Genomic DNA, 18,881 nt, shown 5'->3' with positions numbered 1-18,881 from the left:
AGCTGCATGGGAACAGTGTGTGTGTGGAGGGGAACAGATCACCTTAAACAAACAAAAGAGGGTTCAAAGGTGTTTCTCAGTTTAGAAAGGGTTTTCAGTCTATTGAGGACCATGCAATTTACTTCTTTTTTTTTCCTTTTTTTTTAACATCTTGTGAGCATTCAGTGTATGGCAATTTTTCTTTCTTCAACTTTTCTTTTTGTGTAAGGATCTTTTATGCGGTCTTTGCCAAGTGCCAGACTAAAGAAAGATGCACATACTGCTAACAGTGTACAAGCTTGACAGTCTTGGGGGAATAGTGTGCAAATTTCTCAGTCTTGAGGGAGGAAGCTCTGGCTTTCTGCTTATTTCCTTGGCTTTGTACATCGCTCCAGAGAGTCAAAATGCCTTCAAGCTCTCAAGCAATATACAGACCCAAGGAGTGTAAAACCAAAAGCCAAAATTTAATATCGTTAACACCTCTTATCTCCTTCACTGTTGGCCTCTTTTCCTTTAGTGTGTCTAATGGCAAACCAGCCCCTCCTGCTCTCTCTTCCTGGCAAATGTGGAGAGACAGCATAAGCTCTGGTCCTCACCTCTGGATAACATTGAACCCCTTTGTTTTGCAGAAGCATTTCCACCAACGTTTCTTACCAGACCTGAATCTATCACTACTTTTGTGGGCAAAAGTGCCAGGTTCCTGTGTACTGTTTCGGGCACTCCAGTCATCGACATTGCCTGGCAGAAAGATGGCACGACCATTTCACCTTCGGACCACCACAAGATCTCCAAAGTGGAAAATAAGCATGTGTTAGAAATTTCCCTTCTCACCACCACTGACAGAGGGATTTACACTTGCAAAGCTTCCAACAAGTTTGGGGCTGACATCTGCCAGGCTGAAATGGTCATTATAGACAAGCCTCGCTTTATTAAAGTTTTGCAGTCTGTACAGTCAGCAGTCAACAAAAAAATACGTCTTGAATGTCAGGTAGATGAAGACAGGAAAGTAACTGTAGGGTGGACAAAGGATGGAAACAAAATCCCTCCAGGCAAAGATTATAAGATTTACTTCGAAGACAAAATAGCCTCGCTTGAGATTCCTCTGGCTAAGCTCAAAGATTCAGGCCATTATGTATGCACTGCCTCAAACGAGGCAGGAAGCAGCTCCTCTTCTGCCAGCGTCACAGTCAGAGGTAAGATAGTCCTAGACCCCCTTTGCCTTTGCTCTTCTTGGGTTCTCCTTTTCTTCTTTTGCAGGTAAAAGGCTTCCTTGGACTGAAATCATTCTGTGAACTCTTCTTGGACCTTCCATCAGGTCTATTCACCTCTTGCTCATTGCCTTCCAGTGCACTGTGGAGTGCACTGTGTAGTGCACAAATACTTCAGTAATTCTTTTGCCAACCAGATTGAAGGGTTGCTTCTGCATGTGGGAGAGAGATGGAGAGCGGGGGCTGGAGAGGCTATGAGAACTGCAGCTCAGCAAAGATTATGCTGATCTTTTCTAAAGTCATGTTTTGTTCCTCTGCTAGTAATCAGTCTCTCAAACCTTCATATTTCAGGCTCTTTTCTTTTCTTTTCTTTTCTTTTCTTTTCTTTTCTTTTCTTTTCTTTTCTTTTTTCTGCCCCTTTTTTAGAACCACCATCATTTGTGAAGAAGGTCGATCCATCTTATTTACTGACCCCAGGTGACTCTGCACGCCTTCAATGCAAAGTCAAAGGGTCTCCTGAAATCCAGGTTACTTGGTTCAAGAACAATAAGGAAATCCGTGAAAGCAACACCCAGAGAATGTCCTTTGTTAATTTTGTGGCTGTATTAGATATTTCTGAGGTGAAAGTTGATGACAGTGGAAGCTACTCATGTGAAGCTGTAAACGAGGTTGGGAGTGACAGCTGCACCACAGAAATAGTTGTCAAAGGTCTGTTCTTCCTGCTATTGCCAGTCAAATTCTTGGGAAATGCCTTCCTTTTTATGGCATGGGTGACTAACTCTTTCTTGCTGCTTTTATAGAGCCTCCCTCTTTCATCCGAACACTCGAACCAGCAGAGGTAGTGAAGGGAACAAACACCGTCCTTCAGTGTGAGGTTGCTGGCACTGGACCATTTGAGATTAGCTGGTACAAAGACAAGAAACAGATTCGCAGCAGTAAAAAATACAGGCTGACCTCTCAGAAGGCTGTTATTTCTCTGGAGGTGTCTTCCTTTAATAGTGCGGATGTCGGTGAATATGAGTGTATGATAGCTAATGAAGTTGGGAAGTGCATATGCAGTGCGACGTACATCTTGAAAGGTCAGTGGGAGAGGGAAAACTCTTTCCACTTACTGCAGGAATTGCCAAGGACCTCTTGTTTCTTGAAATGTCATTTCTTTGGATTTGTGGGTGGCTGGGGGGGGGGGGGGGGAAGGGGAAGAGTGTCATCTTCTTCTCTTAAAATTTTATGTATATCTTACCTCTATCTGCTGTCAAACCTCTGAATTTGAAAGCTACCCTAGTGCATCCCAGACACTGGGTTTAAAGGTTCATGTGTTAATCTCACAGCAGTGGAAGGCAGCTCTTCCCCATGCCTGTACTTTAGCCAGACTGTGCCATGTACTGCACAGACTGTCTTATAAAACAATCTTTGAGCAGCAGGTTTCATGCAATGATGTAGTAACTGATGAGTATTTCTTTTTGTCTCTCTTCTTTGAACTAGAACCACCATCTTTTGTTAAGAAAATTGAGAATGTGACAGCTCTGGCTGGAGATACTATTGCATTACAGGCTGTGGTAAAAGGGTCAGAGCCTATTTCCGTGATATGGATGAAGGGAAAAGACATTGTTCAAGATGATAACAGAGTGAGAGTGACGTTTGAACATGGCCTAGCAACACTGCAAATTGCTGGTGTCCAGCTGAGCTCTGGTGGAAAATACTCCTGCGTGGCTGAGAATGATGCAGGGAGTCAGTCATGCTTTGGGGAACTAACAGTTAAAGGTCAGTGAAGGAGCCCTCGGACCCCCTGCAATGTCTTCTACATGAGAAGAAGAGCAATTCCCTTTTGTCCTTAACACCACTCTTTAATTCTGTTGTAGAACCTGCCAAAATTATTGACAAATCTGAAGTGATTCAGGTAACAGCAGGGGATCCAGCCATTTTGGAGTACACTGTCACAGGCACTCCAGAGCTAAAAACCAAATGGTTCAAAGATGGAAGGCCACTACCTGCCAGCAAAAAATATAGGATCAGCTTTAAAAATAACATTGCTCAGCTCAAGTTTTATGCCGCCGAAATGCAGGACAGTGGCGAGTACACCTTTGAGATATCCAATGATGTGGGGATCAGCTCTTGTACTACCAGCTTTACTGTGCTAGGTTGGTACTGACTCTTTGCAAAGAGCCCTGCTACTCCGCTCTGAGCCCAAGAGACCCGAAAGCAGAACTGCACCTCTGTTTTGCTCACATGTTGCTTTCTTTCGTTCTTTTTACACCCAACAGATCGCACTCTCCCTCCCTTCTTTACTAAACCACTGAAGAATATTGACAGTGTCATTAGCGCCTCATGCCGCCTAGACTGCAAAATTTCTGGATCTCTTCCAATGACTGTCTCTTGGTTTAAGCAGGATACTGAGATCACTACAAGTGCCAAGTACACAGTACACTTTGCAGAAGGGTCAGCGTCTTTGGAAATAAAACATCTAGACTCAAGTGATGCTGGGGTTTACATTTGCAGAGCCACAAACTCTGCTGGTAGCAAAGACAGCAGTAGCACTTTGTTCGTAAAAGGTTTGGCAATTTGTTTTGCATTCCTTTCTTGCATGCTTTTTCTTTTCATATGATAATACTTTTCCTCCCGACAGTGCAGGCTGCATATCTTACTCTTGACATTTGTTTCCCTTCAATGCAATCTAGAGCCACCCAGCTTCATTGTAGAACCAGAATCCAAAGATGTACTGCCTGCATCAACTGTACGTTTCAAGAGCACATTTAAAGGCACAACACCGCTGACAGTGAAATGGTATAAAGGTGATAGTGAGCTGGTGACAGGAGGAGCCTGCTACATTATGACAGAAGCATTAGCGAGCTACCTGGAGCTTTATGCAGTCAAAGCTACAGACTCAGGAAAATACACTTGCAAAGTCTCCAATATAGCTGGTTCAGTAACATGCAGTGCAAACCTGTTTGTAAAAGGTTTGCACTCTCACTCTCTTTTTAACTTCTTTCAGCTGCTGGACTGATCCCAGTGGCACTCTTTGATGCCCTCTTTATTCTGAACACTTTTCTTAAATCCACAGAACCTGCTGCCTTCAAGGAGAAGCTAGAGCCAACCCATCTGGTCAAGAAAGGTGGATATGCTGAGCTGACCTGTAAAGTCACTGGTACCCCTGAGATTAAAATCACATGGTTCAAGGATGATAGGGAGCTAAAAGAAAGTGAAAAATACAGGATGTCTTTTACAAAATCCACAGCAATACTCCATCTTATGGAGGTTGAGACTGAAGACAGTGGAGAATATATTTGCGAGGCCAGAAATGATGCTGGAAAAGATATTTGCAGTAGCGTTGTTACAATCAAAGGTGTGTGTGACACCCACCCACCCAGCCAGTTTCTCTCTTTAAACTCTGTGCAGATTTACAGGCTTCCAAAGCGTGATTAATACAAACTGCATTTTTTCTTTTGCACTGTAGAGTCACCTTATTTTAGCAAGGAGTTTCAATCCATTGAAGTCTTAAAGGATTCCGATGTGGTTTTGGAGTGCGAGGTGCTTGGCACACCTCCCTTTGATGTGTCTTGGGTGAAGGATGATAAACCTGTGCGGAGCAGTAAGAAGCACAGAATAAGCATTGAGAAGTCTTTCATTAGCCTCCACATTTTCAGGTTTGATGCTTCTGATGTTGGCGAGTATCAATGTAGAGTAACAAATGATGTTGGGAGCTGTCTCTGCAGTTCTGAGGTCACACTGAAAGGTTAGTGCAAGCTGCAGAATGATACTGGCACACTCTTATCCCGGTGTGGTTTCCATGCCACACTGCCATGCATCAGACCTGTACTTACTTAGCCTCTTTCTTCCTGCTAGAGCCCCCGCAGTTTTTGAAGAAGATAGAAAACATTAGCTCCCTTCGAGGGGGCACAGTTGTGTTCCAGGCTGCCATTAAAGGCTCATTGCCCATCACCGTGTCTTGGCTGAAAGACAACGATGAAGTGATTGAAGATAACAATATCAAAATGACCTTTGTGAACAATGTTGCCACTCTTCTGGTGAGGTCTATTGAGCTGAAACATGATGGGAAATATTTCTGTCAGGCTAAAAATGAGGCAGGAATTCAGAGGTGTTCTGCTCTGTTGACTGTCAAAGGTTGGTCCAGCCTCTGAGTTCTTGCAGTGATCTGAGACAGTTGTCATTTTTACAGATGCCCTTAACATACTTCTCTATCTCTTTTCACAACAGAGCCTGCTACAATCGTGGACAAGGCCGTGTCAATAGATGTGACTGAGGGAGACCCAGCAACCTTGCAGTGTAAATTTTCAGGAACTAAAAATATCACAGCCAAGTGGTTCAAAGATGGCAAGGAACTGAATTTAGGCCCAAAATATAAGATCAGCATTACGGATACTGTCTCAGTCCTAAAGGTGCTGCATACAGAAAAGAAAGATAGTGGTGAATACATATTTGAGGTTCACAATGATGTTGGGAGCAGTAGCTGTTCTGCCAACATTAATGTCCTAGGTGTGTATGGGCTCTCTTTTATTATTAGTTTTACAGACGTATTCTCTTCTCCTGAGATGAGCTCTACCACAACTGTAGATGAATTTAATACTTTGTCTTTTTGCTCTGTCTTGGATAGATCTCATTATACCACCTAAATTCACCAAAAAGCTGAAGAAAATGGACAGCATTAAAGGGTCTTTCATCCACCTAGAATGCATAGTGTCTGGTTCACATCCTATAAGTATCCAGTGGTACAAGGATGGCCAAGAGATAACAGCAAGTGATAAGCACAAATACTCTTTCCATGATAATACTGCCTTCTTGGAAATCAATAAGCTGGAAGGTGCAGACAGTGGCTCTTACACCTGTGAAGCAACAAATACGGCAGGAAGTAACCAATGCAGTGGTTTCTTAACAGTCAAAGGTTTGAGCTCCATCTTCTTTCTCTAGTGTTAGGCCTCTAATTCATAATTTTGGGATTCTCCTGTCTCAGAGTAATCCTCTTTCTTCTTTTTTACCTGTTATAGAACCGCCATATTTTGTGGAAAAACCCCAGTCCCAAGAGGTTGTGCCCAATGCTAGGGTTCAGTTCAAAGCACTGGTGAAAGGCTCTACTCCTCTACAGATAAAGTGGTTTAAAGACAGCCAAGAGCTCCTTTCTGGAGCCAATCGCTCTGTCTGGAAAGATGACACTTCTAGTGTGCTGGAGCTCTTCTCAGCTAGGACTTCTGATTCTGGGAACTATACTTGTCAGATAAGCAATGATGTGGGGACTGCAACTTGCAAAGCAGCTCTGTTTGTGAAAGGTGTGCAACCCAATGTTCTCATCTTTTTGCTTCTGATTTTTCCTTGTAATTTGGGGGAAGGAGGGAGAAAACCCCTGTATTTCCGCAAACTAGCTTGAGTATTATAAAGCCTCACCTTTTCTCTCCATCTTCTAGAGCCCCCCAGGTTTATTCAGATGCCAACTCCTGTAGTAGCTTTGCGTGAAGGACAGTCCACCACTTTCGAGTGCCAGGTAGTAGGCACACCAGAGATCCACGTCACCTGGTACCTGGATGGGAATGAAGTGACTGACCGAGCTAAGTATGGCATCTCCTTCGTAGATGGTTTAGCCACTTTGAAAGTTAATCAAGCCAGAGTTTTGGATAGTGGGATTTACGTCTGTGAAGCCCACAATGACGCAGGTAGTGAGAGCTGCAGCGTCGAGCTGAAAGTGAAAGGTTGGTTGTGACTATCTTGCCCTCATCTAGCCATGCCGTGTGGTGGAGTGATGGAACGGGGAGACCTTTTCTCCCCTTATCCTCTCAGGTTACTCTCCACCCTCTCCCTATTTCTCTTTATAGAGCCTCCGACATTTGTTCGGGAGTTGAGACCCACTGAGGTGGTGAAGGGTATGGAGGCCACACTCGAGTGTGAGGTGACTGGTACTCCTCCATTTGAGGTGAAATGGCTGAAGAACAATAAGGAAATGTTCAGCAGCAAGAAATATGCCATCTCCACCAAAGAATCTGTGTTTACTCTTAATGTGACTAACTGTGATGTCTCAGATGTTGGCGAATATCAATGCATTATATCAAATGAAGGAGGGAGCTGTTCTTGTAGTACAAAGCTCAGCTTGAAAGGTCAGCCCCCTAGGAAATGTACCCCAAATATTCAGTCCCCTAGCTATAGTGTAGTGACTTGGATAACCTTATATGATCTCTTTTTCCCCTTCTCCCTTTCCATGGCTTCTCCTCCAAACCAACAAAACCTCACACTACAGAACCGCCGTCCTTCGTGAAGAAGCTGGAGAATGTCACTAGCATTTTGAAAGGCTCTGCATTCTTCCAGTGCATCATAGCAGGCGCTCAACCCTTATCTGTGTCATGGATAAAAGATGAGAAAATACTGGAAGAAGACAAGTACCACCATATTACCTTTGAGAACGGTGTGGCCACACTGCAGCTTACCAATGTTGACCTCAGCCACAGAGGGAGGTACACCTGCCAGGCAAAGAATGAATCTGGAATCGAGAAGTGTTTTGCTTTGCTTTTTGTACAAGGTGTGTATGCCCCTTTGAGCTCATCCTGGAGGAGTACTTGGGAAGTCAGGCCGCTTTTGTGTAGCTAACTGCCATTTTTGTACACTTTGTACTTCAGAGCCTGCACGGATCATAGAAAAGGCTAAATCACTTAAAGTCACTGAAAGAGACCCTGTGACTTTGGAGTGCACTGTGGAGGGGACACCAGAACTCCGAATAAGATGGTACAAAGATGGCAAACAGCTTCTTCCCAGCAGATACTACACTATGAGCTTTGAAAACAATGTGGCCAGTTTTAGGATTGAACCTGTATCAAAGGAGGATAGTGGTACATACGGTTTTAAGGTTGAAAATGACTTTGGAAGTAGCACCTGCGAAGCTGTTCTGACTGTGCTAGGTTTGTACTGTCATTTGCCAAATTTGCCAGTCTAGCAGGGAGGAAATAAAAGAAAATCTGTATTTGTGAAAGACAAGCAGGAAGGTAACCTGTGTGTTTTTGCCATTTTTTGTGTTGGGCAGATCAATCAATTCCTCCCTCGTTTATCAAAAAGCTAACCAAAAAGGATACCGTTCTGGGATCTTCTATCCGAATGGAGTGCAAAGTGTCTGGTTCACTCCCTATTACGGCAAAATGGTTTAAGGATGGAAAAGAAATAACTGACAGTGCAAAATGTAGAAGCCTGTGCCACGAGAACACCATGTCACTTGAGATTGCAAATCTAGAGCTGGCAGACACGGCAAATTATACATGCAATGTCTCTAATGTTGCCGGGAGCGATTCTTGCAGTGCTGTCTTGACAGTGAAAGGTTTGAAACTCTTTGATCACTTCTTATCTGTGATAGATGCTGGGAAAGGACCCTAAATCTTCAGCTAACATAACAGTCTTACACCTTTTAATATTAACGCTGAAATCTTACTGTCTCCATTTTCTTATTGTGAGTCTTTATCCTCTTAAGTTTACAGTGTCTCTGCTTCCTTCAGTCACTCATTTTTCTTCATTCTTAGGCATTTCTGTTGTAACTGAATATTTCTTTCCTTTAAAAAACACAGAGCCACCAAGCTTCTTAGTAAAACCTGAAAGTCAGCAAGTCATCCCGGATTCCACAGTAGAGTTTAAGACCACACTAAAAGGAACACCACCTTTTACAGTAAAGTGGTTCAAAGAAGACTTAGAACTTGTATCGGGGCCAACTTGTTTCATTGGAATTGAAGGGTCAACTGGGTTCTTAACCCTCTATTCAGTGGATACATCTAGGAGTGGACACTATACTTGCCACATTTCAAATGATGTTGGCAGTGACTCTTGCACTACAACCTTGATGGTAACAGGTGTGCACTCTTTCTCATTGTGTTGCTGTATTTTTGTCCATTTCTTTTCTTTTCTCTTTGCTGAGTCCATCTACCTCAGTAATCTTTGAAACACTACCAAGAGAACCCCCTACTCGATGTTTGCAACCCACATTTATTTGACTTGTTCTTTTCCCTTCTTATTCCTTTTCAATATTAATTCAGACTTCCTGACCCCATTTTTCTGGTTTTTTAGAACCCCCCAAGTTTGCTAAGAAGCTAGAGGCTGCAAAAGTAGTCAAGCAGGGTGACTCAGCCCGGCTTGAGTGCAAAGTAAGTGGATCTCCAGAAATGAAAGTAGTGTGGTTCAGAAATGACCATGAAATTGTTGCCAGTGAAAAATTCCGGACCTCATTCATTGACTCTGTGGCCGTGCTTGAAATGAATCATCTCAGCACTGAGGAGAGCGGTGACTACATCTGTGAAGCTCACAACCCTGCTGGCAAGGCCAGCTGCAGCACCAAAGTCACAGTGAAAGGTTAGCAGTCCTCTTTTTTCTCACTACATAATGTTAATTTTTCCCTGGTGGTTTTCCCCACTCAGTAATCCACAGGAATATGAGATTATTTCAGGGACTGCCTTTTTCTTCATGTCCTGTTTGTTTCTTGAAGTCCCCATCCCCCTTCTGCTAGGGCCTGAACAAGAAAGTTGTTGTCCTTAGTGCAGATGTGTCCTAAGCTAGCTGTTCCTCCGCTCCATGATTGCCAAGATCCAATACAGATTGTAGTGGGATCTGCTCTATCATGGAGCTGAAATTTGAAGAAAAAAAAACAGAACCAAACGCTGAGCAGTGTCAGTTTTACAACCCACATTTGAGACCACTACCTGCTAAATGGGACCTGTATCCTCTGTGCCAAGGGTCACCCCTTCTGTTTACCTTTGCTGCAGCAGTGGTAAGAGGCCTGGTGCTGGTTACTCACCTACCTGCAAGGTAGTCAGAGATCATTTCATGGTGTGCTCAGAAAATGAGGAAAGTCCTTTCCCATTCTATTGATTTTCCAGCAGTCTTGTGGAAAGCTGGTATCAGTAAACTGTATTTTAGCCAAATAACTCCAGATTCTTTTCTAAAAATGCTCTTTTCTTCCCTCGGTAGAACCTCCTGTCTTTAGCAGGAAGCCTTCTCCAGTAGACATGCTCAAAGGGACTGAGGTGAGCCTGGAATGTGAGATTTCAGGAACACCGCCATTTGACGTGACCTGGTACAAAGACAGGAGACAAATCCGCAGTAGTAAGAAGTATAAGGTTACAGCCAAAAACTACCATACAAGTGTTCACATTCTTAATGTTGAAGCTGCAGATGTTGGTGAATATCAGTGCAAAGCTCAGAACGACGTAGGAAGTGACACTTGTTTTTGTATTGTGAAGTTGAAAGGTAAGATATTGGCATGTATGCATTCTGCAATGCTCCAAATGGCACTGCATTGCTCTTCTCTTATGCAAAAACTCTGAATGTTTACTTCAACTGCATGTTTCTTGTCCAGAACCACCAAAATTCCTGACAAAAATAAACAGCGTGACTGTTGTGGTTGGTGAACCAGTAGAGTTACAAGCAAGAGTGGAGGGCTCCCAACCAATATCTGTGCAATGGCTTAAAGACAAGGAGGAAGTTATTAGAGAAAGTGAAAACACAAGGATCACATTTGTGGAGAACATTGCAACTTTACAACTCACAAGCACAGAGACAAGCAGTGCTGGAAAATATATATGTCAGATCAGAAATGATGCTGGAAGTCGCGAGTGCATGGCTACCTTAACTGTTCTAGGTTGGTAACAAACACAAGTTCATAAAAGATCTTTTTAAGTTAGGAACTTGATGATTTAGTGTCAGCTGCATGCTTTGCTTATGACTCCTAGTTCAGAACAACCAAAATAGAGAATCCTCATACTCCCAGTAAGCAGTAATCAGGAATTACTTCTAGTCATTCAGTGGTAAGAGTGAAAGGGGCCACAGGCCCCTACAGTGTTGGGATCTATTTGACTACATCCCTAAGTCCTGTCTTCTACTCAGGCCTCCTTAGAGAGGAACAGACAGGTGCATTTCACTCCAAGAAGTTTCAAAACATTTTTATGTCATTTTGGAGAGTGTATGAATCTCCAGGCTGGGCTAGCATAAATGGTGGGAAAACCAGAGCTGAAAACATTGCCCAGCCCAACAAACTGAGATATCCTCAGTTTCAAATGTAGAAGTCCTATCTTATAGTGCTATGATACCTGTAGCTACTACAGGTCAAATCAGGTTTTCACCATATGTGTTGCCTATCTCTCCTTCTAGAGCCTGCAGTTATTGTAGAGAAAGCAGAGCCCATGAGAGTTACTATAGGAGATGCCTGTACTTTGGAGTGCAAAGTAGCAGGCACACCAGAGCTTTCCACCGGGTGGTTCAAGGATGGAAAAGAGCTGACCAGCAGCCACAAATACAGAATTACCTTCCTGAACAAAGTATCTACACTTAAAATTATGGATGCAGAAAAGGAAGACAGCGGATTGTACACTTTTGCAGTGCAGAATGACGTGGGGAAAAGCAGCTGCACAGCCTCAGTTGATGTTTTAGGTTGGTTGGGTAGTTTGTCTTCTTTTACCAAAACTTTGTTTTGGCCATTTTCTCTTTCCTTTCCTCCAATCTTTCCCTCCTTTTCTCTCTAACTGTGAACATATTATATTTTCTTATGCAGATCGAATCATTCCTCCTTCTTTCACAAGAAAACTAAAAGACACTCCTTGTGTCCTGGGTTCCTCAGCGCTGCTGGAATGCAAAGTATCGGGTTCACCCCCTGTTTCTGTTGCCTGGTTCCAAAATGGACTAAAGTTAGTCAGTGGTGATAAACATCAGATCTCTTTTTCAGATAACCTATGTATTTTAGAAGTGAATTCACTTAGCTCCTCAGATACTGGAACTTACACATGCAAAGCTACCAACGTAGCTGGTTCAGATGAATGCAGTGCTGTATTGACTGTACAAGGTCAGTATATGACAGTCAGCAAGCTCTCTGAGCTATTCTTTCCTCTTTTCCTCTTGAAATTGCCTATAGTCTTTTGTAAGAATATTGTGGGGAAATTATGCACTGGAAGTAAAGATACTGTTCTTTATCTTCAAGTGGCATGTAGAAACACCAAGGTTATTCTATAGCAGCCTGTCTTCATCTCTCTTTTTCTCTTGTGTGTTTAGAACCACCTTCTTTTGAGAGGACACCTGAGCCTCTGGATGTCTTGCCAGGCACAAGCATCACTTTTACAGGTGTTATCAGAGGAACCCCTCCTTTTAAGGTGAACTGGTTTAGAGGGGCCAATGAACTTGTGCCAGGGGATAAATGCAATATCTACTTGGAGGACTCCATTGTGGAGCTGGATTTATTCGATGTGTCTCCTCTCCAAAGCGGAGAGTACACTTGCCTAGTGACTAATGATGCTGGCAGAGCAAGTTGTACAACACACCTTATAGTAAAAGGTTTGTAGAGATTGCAGCTCTCTTTTTACTCTAAGATATTGCTCCCTTCCCTCCATTTGTAATGTTGTGCTCAATATTTGTGGCTTCTTACCATTCATTAGAGCCAGCTGTCTTTGTGAAGAAACTGAGTGATCAATATGTGGAGCCTGGCAAGCCCATCATCCTGGAGGGCTCTTACACAGGCAGCCTGCCCATCTCTGTGACATGGAAGAAGAATGGCCACACCATCACTCAGTCTAAGAAGTGTAGCATAATCACCACAGAGAAGTCCTGCATCCTGGAGATTCTTGAGAGCACCAAAGAGGATGCAGGAGAATACACTTGCCATGTTGAAAATGAGGCAGGAAGAGATGTCTGTGAGGCTGTAGTTTCTACCCTAGGTGTGTGTTCCCTTTGCTTCTTTTTCTTTCTTATTCTTTCCAATGTGTGCTTTCCAAAGTCTGGCATTATTAATGAGCCTATCTAATTGCTTTTCTTTTTTAGAACCTCCCTATTTTGTTACACATTTGGAACCTCTTGAGGTGTCAGTTGGAGATTACACAACACTACAATGTCACATTGCTGGAACACCAGAAATTACTGTGTCTTGGTACAAAGGCGATACAAAACTCAGGTCTACTCCTGAGTACAAAGTGTTCTTTAAAGACAACGTTGCTACACTCATTTTCAACAAAATAGCTAGCAACGACAGTGGAGAATATATCTGCAAAGCAGAAAACAGTGTAGGAACTGCATCTACAAAGGCTCTCTTAACAGTTCAAGGTGATGATTTTATATTAGTTTGCTCCAAACTTCTCTTTACAGTGCTTTTTCTCTTGCAAAGCTATCAAAAAGCGTTGGTTCCTGAGGCATATATATCTTTTCCTTGGTTTATTCCAGAGCGTAAACGACCACCTTCCTTCGCAAGAAAATTAAAGGACGTTGAGCACCCCGTTGGCCTACCCCTTAAATTTATGTGTCGGCTCAATGGCTCAGAACCCATTACTGTGACTTGGCATAAAGATGGCGTGCTGCTAAGTGATGACCACAATGTGCACACATCCTTTGTAGATAATGTTGCGGTGTTGCAACTGGTGCAAACTGAGATGAATCATACTGGACAGTACTCCTGCACAGCCACCAATGCTGTGGGCACTGCCACCTCTACTGCTAGGTTAACAGTGGCAGGTGTGTTGGCTGGCAAAGCTTTTGCCTGGATCACAGGCTCCCTTTTCCCTTTTCACGCATGCAGTGGTATTTGTGTGTTGGATGAACTTTTGCATGAGGTATGAGTATTATACTGTTTTCTTGTTTTTCTAGAACCCAAGCAAGCTCCTGTCTTTGATATAAAACCGGAATCTATTGATGTGCCATTTGGAGAAAGTGCTGACTTTGAATGCCATGTTATTGGAGCCCAACCAATACACATCACATGGTCCAAGGACGGTCGGGAGATCCAAACTGGAGGAAACTTCAATATTACATTTGTAGCCAATAGAGCTCACCTACGAGTGCTCAGAGTGGGCAAAGGAGACTCTGGGCAATATACTTGCCAAGCTAGTAATGAAATTGGGAAAGACTTTTGCTCAGCCAAACTTAGTGTCAAAGGTATTGAGATTAAATCATCTTCATGCATACATTTTCTTTGTCTTGGGTAAATTTAAGAGACTTCTTTGTAACTGAGTCTCATTTTCCACCATTTCCAGTTTGGAAATACATAGAAAGTAGCTTTTCAGAAAGCAGACACTATACAATGAGGTGACTCTTCCCTCCTGCCCACTGCATGGTGGTGAAAGCCTTGTGTGCCTGTAAAATCTCTTAGGGACCACATCTCTGATTTCTCCTTGCAAAGCTGTTTGGTACTCTCCCTGCTTCTTATTTTATCATTAGTACTTAAACTACAATTACAGTGGTATTCATACATAGCGATTACTATGTGGGAAACTATATACCACTAATGGAAAGCATGTATCACTATATGGTAAAATATCTTGCCTTTGTAGGCCAGCATTGGTGTTTCTTTCAGCTTTACTAAATATTTCAATTTGAGGTCTGAATTGTGGATTTAATCTAGACTATGAATCAGTTTAGTCCTTCACACAGAAATATGCTTTAAAGATGTGTAAGCAAGTGAAACTGTCCTTACCGTGTTTCTGCTGCTCCTGGGCAAAGGTCTTAGGGGTGAACGGGGTTGTCAAAGCTTTCATGACAGCCTGGGGACATTTTTAAAGGTAAAAGCAAAATTTCTTTTGTCCGGAGCAGTCATCCTTCACATGTCTTCTACAGCTTGAAGCAGTGGGCTCCCGTGTTGGTAGAACCTGGATCTAGTTGTTGTCTTTGCCTGCTTTTCTCCTTCTTTTGTGTTTCTTTGAGAGGAAATGCAGCTTGGGAGTAGATCCAGCTGCTGTAGCAAACCCACTTTGTTGCACCCCAAGACTCTTGTGCACCCCATGACTCTTGCTTAGCACTGTAGTTTTCTCTTGGCAAACAGGCTCACTGTTACTCTCTACACACTCATTTTGTTCTGCAGAACCTCCCAAGTTCGTCAAGAAGCCTGAAGCTTTGCGGTTCGTGAAGCAGGGGGACACAGTTCAACTTGAATGTAAAATCAGTGGCACACCAGAGATCAGGACTGTATGGTACAAGAACGATCAGGGACTCCAGGCGAGCGACAGGCTCCACATGTCCTTTGTAGACTCCACGGCAGTGCTAACCATCTTGGATGCCAGCACCGAGGATGCCGGCGATTACATATGTGAAGCCCATAATTCTGCCGGCACTGCCAGCTGCAGCACTTCGGTCACAGTGAAAGGTTAGCAGCAATGCTCCACACACCATCAGAATCCCCGGCCCACTCCCGACTGCACGTTCCCCTAGAGCCGGCCGCTGCTGTGGAAGTCAGTGGCGGCTGGGACAGTGTCTCCCCAGCTGCTCTCATGTTCAAATGCTGCTGTGGGTAAGCATTAGAGGTCAGGCAGGAAATTGCAGTGGGTGCTCAGCACTGTGCAGCCACCCCATTGCCTCCCTATTTAAGTCAAGTGCAAGCTGGATAAGGCAAGGTTGTCAGGTCACAAGGGAAAAATGGAACAGATGGAGCCCCAGACATTGTAAGGGAGCTGGGCACAGTTCGCAGCCATCCCTCCGCCTACTTTTTATACACAGTGATCCTGGCAGGAATGAAACTTAAGAAGGAGGAGGGGGCTGTGGTGCTGAGCCTCATTGATGGTAGCTTGCATGACTGGAAAGAGGTGGGGAAGGTTGGAATATGGCCCTGGAGAGAGGGGAGAGGGTAGCTCTTGGGTAGGGGTGAGTGCAGCAGTGGATCCGGAGGCTGAGTCAAGTGTATTAGGCTGGGCAGCCACATGCTGACTCCAAACAGGTGCAGAGGTGTCACATTTTCTGCCCTTGGATTTCTGAGTGCAGGGAGGACTTGCAGGGAGCTGCCGGGAGCTCAGCATTTTTTGGAGGTGAGGCTACATATTTGGAGGCTAAATATGGGTTTACAAGAATAAGTGTAGGCCCCCTTCCTGAATATGTTGCCTCCTGCTGCTATTGGGAAACCCACCAGGGAAGCGTGCTCACGCATTCTGATGTGATTCTTTTTTATAGAACCACCTGTTTTTAGCAAGGTGCCAAGCCCTGTTGACACTCTTAAAGGCTCAGATGTTATCCTCCAGTGTGAGATAGCAGGAACTCCACCCTTTGAGGTAGCTTGGTTCAAGGACCGGAGGCAGGTCAGGAGCAGCAAGAAATTCAAGGTGACAGCAAAGCACTCCATTGCCAGCCTTCACATTCTCAATCTGGAAGCTCAAGATACTGGGGAATATCAATGCAAAGCCATGAACGAGGTGGGAAGTGACACCTGCACCTGCCCAGTGAAATTCAAAGGTTTGTATGCTAGGAGATTGACAGCACCAGCACCTTCTTTTCCTCCTGTCTGTCCCTTCTTCAAGCAGGCATGCATGATTAACTCTCCTCTGCCTCCTTGTTTTCACCATCAGAGCCCCCACGCTTCGCCAAGAAGCTGAGCGACACTGCAATCTTCATCGGGGAGCCAACAGCGCTGCAGGCAGTGGTGGAAGGATCCCCACCAATTTCTGTTGTCTGGCTCAAGGACAAGGGTGAAGTTATTAGGGAGAGCGAAAATGTCCAGATGTGGTTTATGGACAACATTGCAACTCTTGAGATTGCCAGTGCAGCAGGAGCTGATGTTGGGAAGTACATCTGCCAGATCAAAAATGATGCTGGCATGCGGGAATGCTCTGCCTTTTTGCAAGTGCTAGGTGGGTATAGTCTGCCCCACAAGTATTATTTCTTGTGTCTTGCACAGTTGCCTCTCCCAGCCTTTCTTTGCTGCTTTTACCTTGCACTCATTATTTTGCGGGTGGACTTCCTGGTGACACACAGTCTCCTCCCTTCCTATTTCAGAACCAGCAGTCATCTTAGAGAAGACCGAGCCGATCACAGTGATGGCTGGAAACCCTTTCACCTTGGAGTGCAAAGTAGGAGGGACGCCTGAACTTATCACCAAGTGGTACAAAGATGGCAGGGAACTAAGGAGCGACCATAAATACCAAATTACCTTTTCCAACAATGTATCTACACTGAAGGTCTTTTCTGCAGAGAGGGGAGACAGGGGCTTGTATACATTTGAAGTGCACAATGAGGTGGGAGACAGCAGCTGCACTTCTTCAGTTGATGTTTCAGGTCAGCTGTATGTCTTTGTTGTTCATGCTTGTCTTTAAACACAGCTTTTTTTTCCTTGCTTTCTACTGAAAAAAACAGCACTTTTCTTACTAGTCTTCTGCCTTGTCCTACTTAGATCGCCTTGTCCCTCCTTCATTTTCAAGAAAGTTAAAGGAAACAAATGGGGTGCTGGGATCATCAGTCCTGCTGGAATGCAAAGTGTCTGGCACATCTCCCATATCTGTGGCCTGGTTTCAGGATGGGAATGAGATCGTTAGTGGAGAAAAATATGAAATCTCATTCTTGGATAACATTTGTGCTTTGAAGCTGAATGCCTTGGATGCCACAGATACAGGGCCATATACCTGTGTGGCAGCCAATGTGGCTGGGTCTGATGAATGCAGTGCCTTCTTGACAGTACAAGGTCAGCTCCTTCTTCAAAATGCTCTTCCCTCTTCTCTTCCTGCCCTCTGGTTTTCCATGGTTTCTTTTTCATGATTTTTTTCTCTTTTCTCCCTCCCTCCCTCTTTTTACTGCAAACCTGCATTAGTTTCTACCTCCTACAGGAACTCTCCTAATAATATCTTTCTCCTCCCTTCTTTGTGTGACACCTTAGAACCACCTTCTTTTGTGAAGACACCCGACCCTCTGGAAGTTTTGCCTGGCTCAAGCGTGACATTCACGAGCTACATCAAGGGCAGCACCCCACTCAAAGTGAACTGGTTCCGAGGCATCAGGGAGCTGGCACCAGACAGCACCTGCTCCATCTCTCTGGATGAATCTGTGGCACAGCTGCAGCTGTACAACGTGGAGCCAGGCCACAGCGGGGACTATGCGTGTGTGGTCGCTAACGATGCCGGCAGCGCCTCGTGCACCACTCACCTCTTTGTGAAAGGTGTGTGTGTGTGTTTTTGTGTGCATGTGCACATGCACAGGTGTCTCCCTCTCCCTGCACATTGTGCCTGCAGCCCTGCCACAACAGTCCCTCTCACTATTGACCTGTGCCTCCCCACAGAGCCTGCAGTCTTTGTGAAGAAATTAAGCGATTTCAGTGTGGAGCAGGGAAAGTCCATCGTGCTGGAAAGCAGCTATGTGGGCACCCCTCCCATCTCTGTAACCTGGAAAAGAAATGGCACACCTATTGCTCAGTCTCCGCGCTGCAGTGTTACAACTACTGATAAATCTGGCATCCTTGAAATCTTCAACAGCATCAAGAGCGATGAAGGCGAATACACCTGTGAGGTTGCAAATGAGGCTGGTGCAGATGTTTGCCACAGCCTTGTATCCATCCTAGGTGCGCGTTACCCTTGATCCCTCCAAGGCAGCCAAGTGATGTTCTGCTTCTGCTCACTGTGCTCTTTTCTTCCCTAGAACCACCCTATTTTCTCACACACCTGGACCGTGTGGAGGTGAAGGTCGGCGAGCCCTTGATCTTAAAATGCCAGATTGGTGGCGCACCAGAAATCAAGGTGTCTTGGTACAAAGATGACACCAAGCTCAGATCAACACAGGCTTACAAAATGCACTTCAAGAATAATGTGGCAACGCTGGCGTTCTCCATGGTGGAGGATAGTGACATTGGAGAATACGTCTGCAAAGCAGAAAATAGCGTTGGCTTCGCTACCTCCACAGCTTTGCTTGTTGTTAAAGGTGATGGATTGAGGCTACTCTTCAGTGGCATAGCTTGTAGGAACTCTTTGCTGTTTATTGAAAGGGGTTCTTATTAATGTCAGTGCTAAT

The 18,881-nt window shown here is 44.4% G+C and overlaps 1 protein-coding gene across 1 annotated transcript in view; it reads left to right on the top strand.

Annotated features, from left to right (window-relative positions):
* TTN (titin) overlaps positions 1-18,881 on the top strand; it is a 246,515-nt gene that overhangs the window by 53,912 nt on the left and 173,722 nt on the right. Inside the window, 37 exon segments of the mRNA XM_064515504.1 lie at positions 609-1,172; positions 1,614-1,895; positions 1,988-2,266; positions 2,670-2,948; positions 3,047-3,325; positions 3,449-3,736; positions 3,863-4,141; positions 4,246-4,527; positions 4,639-4,917; positions 5,028-5,306; positions 5,400-5,678; positions 5,797-6,084; positions 6,188-6,466; positions 6,602-6,883; positions 7,007-7,285; positions 7,426-7,704; positions 7,802-8,080; positions 8,203-8,490; positions 8,735-9,013; positions 9,228-9,509; positions 10,125-10,403; positions 10,513-10,794; positions 11,304-11,582; positions 11,704-11,991; positions 12,198-12,476; positions 12,578-12,856; positions 12,960-13,238; positions 13,356-13,643; positions 13,776-14,063; positions 14,986-15,267; positions 16,065-16,343; positions 16,457-16,738; positions 16,884-17,162; positions 17,278-17,565; positions 17,758-18,036; positions 18,157-18,435; positions 18,513-18,791. Coding sequence (XP_064371574.1) covers positions 609-1,172; positions 1,614-1,895; positions 1,988-2,266; positions 2,670-2,948; positions 3,047-3,325; positions 3,449-3,736; positions 3,863-4,141; positions 4,246-4,527; positions 4,639-4,917; positions 5,028-5,306; positions 5,400-5,678; positions 5,797-6,084; positions 6,188-6,466; positions 6,602-6,883; positions 7,007-7,285; positions 7,426-7,704; positions 7,802-8,080; positions 8,203-8,490; positions 8,735-9,013; positions 9,228-9,509; positions 10,125-10,403; positions 10,513-10,794; positions 11,304-11,582; positions 11,704-11,991; positions 12,198-12,476; positions 12,578-12,856; positions 12,960-13,238; positions 13,356-13,643; positions 13,776-14,063; positions 14,986-15,267; positions 16,065-16,343; positions 16,457-16,738; positions 16,884-17,162; positions 17,278-17,565; positions 17,758-18,036; positions 18,157-18,435; positions 18,513-18,791 — 10,692 coding nt within the window.

This window comes from Dromaius novaehollandiae, chromosome 7 (genome assembly GCF_036370855.1).
Source record: "Dromaius novaehollandiae isolate bDroNov1 chromosome 7, bDroNov1.hap1, whole genome shotgun sequence".
Lineage (NCBI taxonomy): Eukaryota > Metazoa > Chordata > Aves > Casuariiformes > Dromaiidae > Dromaius > Dromaius novaehollandiae.
Note: the sequence above shows the minus strand (reverse complement) of the source record. Positions and strands in the feature narration are given on the sequence as shown.